Below are 7,457 nucleotides of genomic sequence, written 5' to 3'. Positions count from 1 at the left end.
ACTGTCACTCCCCTAACACCCCCCCCCATGTGCAATATAGAAACAATAACCCAGCAAAAGGGCAGCAAATAATATATATTTAAAGACAGGAATGCTCTCAGAACAATGAGGTAACAAGAAAATCCCAAAGATATATATACATATACAGTGGTACCTTGGGTTAAGAACTTAATTCATTCTGGAGGTCCGTTCTTAACCTGAAGCACCACTTAAGCTAATGGGGCCTCACACTGCCGCCATGGCACGATTTCTGTTCTCATCCTGAAGCAAAGTTCTTAACCCGTCTGTAAGCTGAAGCATCTGTAACCCAAGGTACCACTGTACATATATATAGTCAAAACTGAAGCAGTAAAAATAATAGTTGCTAAAAGGCCTGGGAAAACAAAAGGTTTGCGACCAAAATCCTAACATAAGTGAGCCTTTTGTGGGAGACCATTCAATAACTAGACCACTGCCACCAAGAAGACCCTTTCCTTACCACCCACCTCAGATCAATAGGCAGGCAGATTTTGAAAAGGACTCCGATGCAGATATTTTATAAACTCAAACAGAAAAGCAGCTGGTCCCCTCCCCTGCCTGCCAGTTTAGCCCTCCAAGGCCTGGGTCAAGTGTGCCCAGCTCCTCATCGCCCCGCATGAGCCTGCTTAAGGGTATCCTGGCTTTGATAGATAATACCAGAACTCTGAACTGGACCTTGAAACCCACTGGACATTCTAATTGAGCTTTAGGGCCAAGGCAAAGACAACCTTCTTCACGCAAGCCCTGCTTGCGATTTCCATTAAGCAGCAACAATTACTCATTTTGCACTGAGAGATCTTCCACATAATCAGATAGATGTGGTTTTGCGCTTTTGCGGATAGTGGGGATTCCACACCACCTATCTCCTTCCCCTGTTGCACATATAAATATCCAGCTTGCAAAAGGGCAACAAGCAGTAAGGATTTTGTCTGCAGCTCCTAATAATCAAAAGGGCGATGGCTGTGTTTCTGAAAGCAATCCTGGCAATCTGTTTGCTGGTAGAAATTATCTCTACTACTCCGCTAAAACAACTAGGCAAGTTCAGAAGAGAGGTACAGAAAACGGACAAGTGCAGATTTCAAAGAAAACTAACAATATTACAGAAACGGCTTGTTACGGAATGCGAGAACCTGGAGGTACATAAAAAAATTTTTTATTATGTTTTGCAGCCAATTTATTGCTTGTTTAACAATTGCAAAGAAGGCAAGGAGGACAGATTTATTATTGAATCACCTTATTGAAGCCAGATGTTGTTACTTTCTCTCTCAGAATGTGCTCTCTCTCTAAGAATAAGAAGTAAGCACTTGCTTACACAGCAGAAATAGTTCAGCAGGACGTATTGCTTTACTTAATATGCAGGCATGTTGACAATGATACCCAATTTGGTATTTTACATGTTGCAGAACTGAAATAATCAAAATGAATCTTTAAAACGTTCCTACTTTTAAAAGGCAATACATTATTATCTTGTTAATGTGCAGCTACTAGACAAAATCTTCAATACTTTATAATCCTGAGCCATATCAGAACTTTAATTCAGTGATGTATGCCACTTTGAGCTCCTTGCAGAAAGGTGGGGTGGAAAATGTAATGAATAAATAACTGTGTACATTTTCAGGATAAAAATCATGCTGCTAAGAGCTTAAGATATTTGCTAGTTGCTATAAGTAGACCAGGCTAGTATCTAATCTAGAATAATAAATATTAATATAAGCAGAAACTGGTAATGGTGATTTTGTGAATACTCTCAGCACAATGAGACAACAAGAAAATCCCAGAGTAATCTCCTTTTTTTTGTAAAATCTAGAACTGAAATTACAGGTCACACATCCTGCTCTGCCCAGGGACCACAATCCAGAGATAGGATGCTGAGGTCCATGGCTGCATAGCGTTCCCTGTGTATCTTAGAGCAATTGGCACAATACACATGATACAAATCCACCTATTACCCCTTTAACTGTGTTTTCTTATGCTGGTAGGCTTCTGTGCATGAAATATACAGGAGCAGGCTGCCTGTAGAAGATTGTTCTCAAAATATTGTTTCTTCTTTACGAGGACAAAAGTGTTCCTCTCACTCAGTTCAGCTTGCAAAGTTTACAGCATGAGGGTTGTTGTTGTTGGTTTTTTTTTTTTTAAAAAAAATGTTTTCCCTGGAGTTCTTTGCAGAACATCCTTTTCACAGCAACGTCCATCCTCATATCTTTGGCAAGTCTACAAATGAGCCCTGATGGTGGCAATTGCCATCCCAAGTTGGCTGTCCCCAGCATCTGGCAACTGAGCATACCCTGCCTTTGCAGGTAGAGGCTTCATGTTGAATTATTATAGCCACTGAGACACTCTTTCTCATTGAATCAGCCTAGTCCATGTTTGAAGGCTGTCAGGAAGACCAGCATGCACTCCTCCTGCTTCTTTCTTCTAAAATGGAAATGAGGGCGGGAGCAGGAGGCAGTTGCCCAAGGTCAGTGGCGTAGCGTGGGTTCTCAGCACCCGGGGCAAGGCAAGTAATTTGCGCCCCCTAACCCGTGGATTTTAGCACTCGAGTCTCTTCCGCGCCCCCCCCAGATGTTGCGCCAGGTGCACCCCCACGCTACGCCACTGCTCCCACCACAAGTCTTCAGGACAGCCATCCGAAGGCTGGCGCGGGGAGAAGGTCTCTCCGCCCCACCGCCAGGCTTTGGAGCAGCCTTCTGAAGCCTGGCGGCGGGAGGAGGTCTCCCCGCCCCACCGCCAGGCTTCGGAGCAGCCTTCTGAAGGCTGGCGGTGGGGCGGAGACACCTCCTCCCACCGCCAGGTTTCGGAGCAGCCTTCCGAAGGCTGGCAGTGGGGCGGAGAGCCCTCCTCCCGCCGCCAGGCTTCGGAGCAGCCTTCCGAAGCCTGGCGGTGGGGCGGAGAGCCCTCCTCCCGCTGCCAGCCTTCGGAGCATCCTTCCGAAGCCTGGCGGCGGGAGGAGGTCTCTCCGCCCCACCGCCAGCCTTCGGAGGAGGTCCGAGGACAGTGGGGAAGATGCGCTGTGCTTCCCCGCTGTCCTGGAGATTTCCCTATGGACTTTCGTCTTGCGAAGGGCCGGCCAAACGCGCCCCCCCCCCATGTTGCGCCCGGTGCGGCTGGCACCCCTGGCACCCCCCACGCTACGCCACTGCCCAAGGTTTAGCCAGCAAGTCAGGACTCGCTTGCCAAAGTTTCCTTCCTTAACCGATTTATTGCCTTTTGTTTTACAGAAATCATCTTGTGGTAATGAAGAAATAAGAAAGATTCGCTTTGAACCTAATGCCGAGCGAACAGTAAGCAAAATGTTTATGTCCTTGACATAATGGACACTTAGAAAATCTTCCGTAATTTTCAAACATCAGCCATGGCTAATTTATTGAGGAGTGCCCACAGTTGGCATCAAGCCATTCTTCCTTCATTATTTTGAAATGCTATATTTGGACCTTGAGAACCTTCAGAGGAGTCTCACAACTTGTACACTTTATTTGAGACCTTCTCTACAGATTACTATCTAAGCAGTGAAAGTGTTTGGTGCTATGGCAGGTCAATGGAAGGGACGCTAAATGAAAAACACATCACAAAAATGGAATTCCACTGAAAACATTCTCCATAGTTGGAAATTACCACACAATTTCTCAGTACAGGAGATTTGTTGGGGTGACCTACAATGCTAGATTACATTTTGGGGGAAATTGCATCATTTTTCATAACTCAATACATTACTTTTTACTTAGTTTTCTGCTTTCCTCAGTTATAAAAGTTTTTGGGTGTGCCATTTCTCAGCCTGCTACTTCACTTTATTCAGACAGGTCTCTTCACAATACATGATATCGTTCAGGCTCATAGAACTTTAAACCACTAAGAAAAATGTGGTGGCAGAAATCTACAAGCTATGAAATGCTTTGTTATGACCAACCAGGGGTATGTGGAAAAGGAGCCTTGCCTTACTTAAGTCATTGGAGTTTACTCCCAGATAAATGTTGTTAGAATTGCAGCCTATTGCTGTCATACATTCTTGCCTTGGAGTAAGTCATATGGAACTCACTGGGGCTTTTTCTAAGGAGTCTTCAATCTTGAAGACTCCAGGCGTTCATCTTGTTAGTATTTCACGCCTCCGATGCTGCAGAAGAGATTGGTGTAAATCACATGCCTCTCTGAGAAGAGTGTGGGAATGGAAGACAGTCTTATCTCTTCCGCTGTATATACTTATTGTACTGTACAGTGGTACCTCGGGTTACAGACGCTTCAGGCTACAGACGCTTCAGGTTACAGATTCTGCTAACCCAGAAATAGTACCTCAGGTTAAGAACTTTGCTTCAGGATGAGAACAGAAATCGCATGGTGGCAGCGGGAGGCCCCATTAGCTAAAGTGGTACCTCAGTTTAAGAACAGTTTGAGGTTAAGAACGGACCTCCAGAACGAATTAAGTTCTTAACCTGAGGTACCACTGTACTTTTGCTTTTACTTCTGCCTGTTTCTTCTCTCGGAGCTCGAGAAAGAGGACGCCATGACTCCTTTGTCTGTACATAGTGTGTAAATAATTACATAGGTTAGCTCTACGATGTCTCACGCTTCTTGCTGTGTTATGCTAGAAGATTAGTGTACATGTATCATTTGATATATGTCACTGAAGCGCACTGGAGAAGAAGGGGAATGGCTTTTCCAGAGCTGCGCATACCAGAGGACGCTCAGAGTTCTGGGGTTGCAGGGGCACCAGCATAGTTATTATGTCATGTGTCTGGCTGGCAGCCTGCTAGAAGGGCACATGCTTTTTCTGAACAGCACTATTGCACTTCAAAAACCAGATTAAAATATACACAGTATAATTGAAAATGTGTATACAATGCAACTGGCTTGCCTAGGGAAAAGCATCAGGAATAGATCTGCTATAGCATTATTATATGGACCGATAATGAGTAACATGCACCATTCTGTCAGATCAACATACAGTGGTACCTCGGGATGCGAACGGGATCCATTCCGGAGCTCCGTTTGCATCCTGAATGGAACGTAAGATGCAACGGCACGTCTGCATGTGCGCAGGTGGCGTTTTGCCGCTTCCGCGCATGCGCACGATGTCATTTTGAACGTCTGCGCATGCGCGAGCAGCAAAACCCGGAAGTGACGTGCTCCGTTACTTCCGGGTTGCTGTGGAGCGCAACCTGAAAGTGCTCAACCTGAAGCACATTCAACCCGAGGAATGACTGTACATATAAATTCTAGAGAACATTTTCCTCCTAGATAGTGCAATAAAAAAGTATCACCTCAAATGACAAAAAAAGAATGAACCTTGCATTCAAACTGCGTTGAAGCGGTCATGCTGCATTCAGTTTTAAACCTTTTTTTCAACAGTGCAAAACTTACGGCAGAGTATTTTGCCAAGTCAACGAGGCTCTGAAAAATGTCTCTCAAAATTCTTGCAACAGCACTGTATCAAATATGCTTCCACCCGACTCTCTGTATGAAGACCATGTGAGTATTTTTTGTAAATGTATATATTTCTCATTAGTGAGACATAGTAGGGAAATAGTTTGCGCCCCCTTTTTTAAACGTTCAGAAGGGATTCTTGGTGGGTTGGGGTATATTTTTACAAATGTATTTACAAATTGCTTTAACTTACTTTACCTAAGAGGTCAGCTCTAATCAACTGTCAGGAAAACCAATAAAAAATAAATCTTTTCAATGGGCCAAAATAAGCTCAGGCCCCCTCCTCCTAATTGCCATTTTATTAGCATTGTACTGTTGGAACTGTATGGTCAATTTAACTCTCCCCCCCCATCTTCTTTTAAAGACCAACTGCACTTTGCCAAACATTGGTAGCAGGCCGATGAAGGAATTCTGTCCAGCTCTATTGGACTACGTCAGAAGTTTATATGTCTGCTATGTGGACAAGAAAAAGTCTACATCATAAGAACTGGGAGGATCTCTCCCCCCCCCCCAATAAGAAACCATGGCATCCGACATTGTTCTGGAAACCAACAACTCATTCATGTTTGTTATTCTTAATGCATGCAGTCAAATAAGGAAATGCAACAATTAATTTATTAAGCCAGGAAATATAAATCAATAATAATGCAATCTAACGCACAGCAGCAAGCTCAGAGACCCCTTGTCGCCATATGTATTTGGAGGTTGATGTTTTGCGCAAAGATTTGAGGACTGGAGTCACATCCACACCATTCACTTATAGCACAGTTAAAGCACATGGCTTTCCACCAAAGAATCGTGGGAACTGCAGTTTGTTAGGGGCTCGGAATTATAGCTCTGTAATGGGTAAACTACAGTTCCCTGGAATTTTGGGTGTGGGGGCTGGAGTGTAGAAAGGGCGAAGATCTGTGACATCTCCTAAAACCAAAAAATGCCACTAGAACCATGAAGAAACAGTTCTCCCTAAATTGGGTTGTTCTAATGGAGAAGTGTCCCATTGTACGGCCATGCCTTAGCATCTAAGGGCAATCAAATTTTATTTTATTTTTTATTCTTTGTTATTTGCTATTCTATGTTGTTTTTAGTATTAAGCTGCAACTGATGACCTTTTAGCAAGCAGTAATTTAACACGGTGCATGTGTGTATGTCACTGCTGTCTGGAATGTTCTGTCAAGTAGTACAGAAAATGTCAGCATAGGTCTTGGGCAGATGTGTGGTAAAGTGGTTGTCTGCATCTATCCATCCATTCATAATGATGGAGGGGTGTGTGAAAGCACTGAAATAGTGTTTATTGCCTCTTAGCAGTTTCATGACATTGGGTTGAACTTATTTATTTCTGTTCTATTTAACATATTTAATGTTGCATATTCTAAGTATTTTCCGATCAACATTGGAAAACAAACCTGTGCTTAAGTGATGCAATAATGCTAAGCACTTCTAGAGAGAAGTATTTTATTGAAATCAGTAACAGTAAGACTTTTAGGTTGTGGCCATTATTTAATATTTAAAGTTATGGTTAAAGTTACATATTGTATTCTTTTTAGCTATATTATTGACACTGTTACTAATTTGGTACTAAATAATTATTTTATACATGTTTGTATTACAATTAAATTAATACTATATTTAAACTGATATGGTTTTCTTATGTGCCTTTTATATATTAAGTTGAGAATGAAAATGTTTCAGTGACAAAACGCACAATAAAATATCAAGCAAGACTCCTGTTTCCCCTTGATTGTTTTCCCTTGATATTTATGAAAATATCTCCATAAAGCTTAAATAGAGTCATTTTTGAAACAGTATACATTTCCATTTGACATTACACTCCGCTGGGCAATCTGAACCTGTAACAAAGATCACAAACTAAATAAATTAGTTCACCTCACACTAGCCTTTGCTTTTTAAGTCAATTCATGGTGCTAGGGAGAAAGAGTGCTTTAATTCACTTTCATTCTGCAAACCTAAAATTCCAGTATTGCATTCACTTCGAGGCGCCCAGGGAGGCAAACATATCAATACTA

General features: G+C 42.6%; 1 protein-coding gene across 1 annotated transcript; it reads left to right on the top strand.

Moving 5' to 3' along the window:
* Positions 1-944: 944 nt before the first annotated feature.
* Positions 945-7,154, top strand: LOC309525612 (uncharacterized protein). Its single transcript, XM_082210985.1, has 4 exons — positions 945-1,154; positions 3,237-3,299; positions 5,359-5,478; positions 5,798-7,154. The coding sequence occupies exons 1-4, from the start codon at positions 975-977 to the stop codon at positions 5,915-5,917; spliced, it is 483 nt and encodes a 160-aa protein (XP_082067111.1). The 5' UTR covers positions 945-974; the 3' UTR covers positions 5,918-7,154.
* Positions 7,155-7,457: the final 303 nt, after the last annotated feature.

The sequence above is a fragment of the Podarcis vaucheri genome, assembly GCF_965113315.1.
Source record: "Podarcis vaucheri genome assembly, chromosome: 2".
NCBI lineage: Eukaryota > Metazoa > Chordata > Lepidosauria > Squamata > Lacertidae > Podarcis > Podarcis vaucheri.
This window is presented reverse-complemented; position numbering and strand designations above follow the sequence as displayed.

Coding starts and splice junctions, on each gene's coding strand:
- LOC309525612 (XM_082210985.1), top strand. CDS start 975: ATGGCTGTGTTTCTGAAAGCAATCCTGGCAATCTGTTTGCTGGTAGAA. Junction 1,155..3,236: donor CGGAATGCGAGAACCTGGAG/GTACATAAAAAA, acceptor TTTGTTTTACAG/AAATCATCTTGTGGTAATGA. Junction 3,300..5,358: donor AACCTAATGCCGAGCGAACA/GTAAGCAAAATG, acceptor TTTTTTCAACAG/TGCAAAACTTACGGCAGAGT.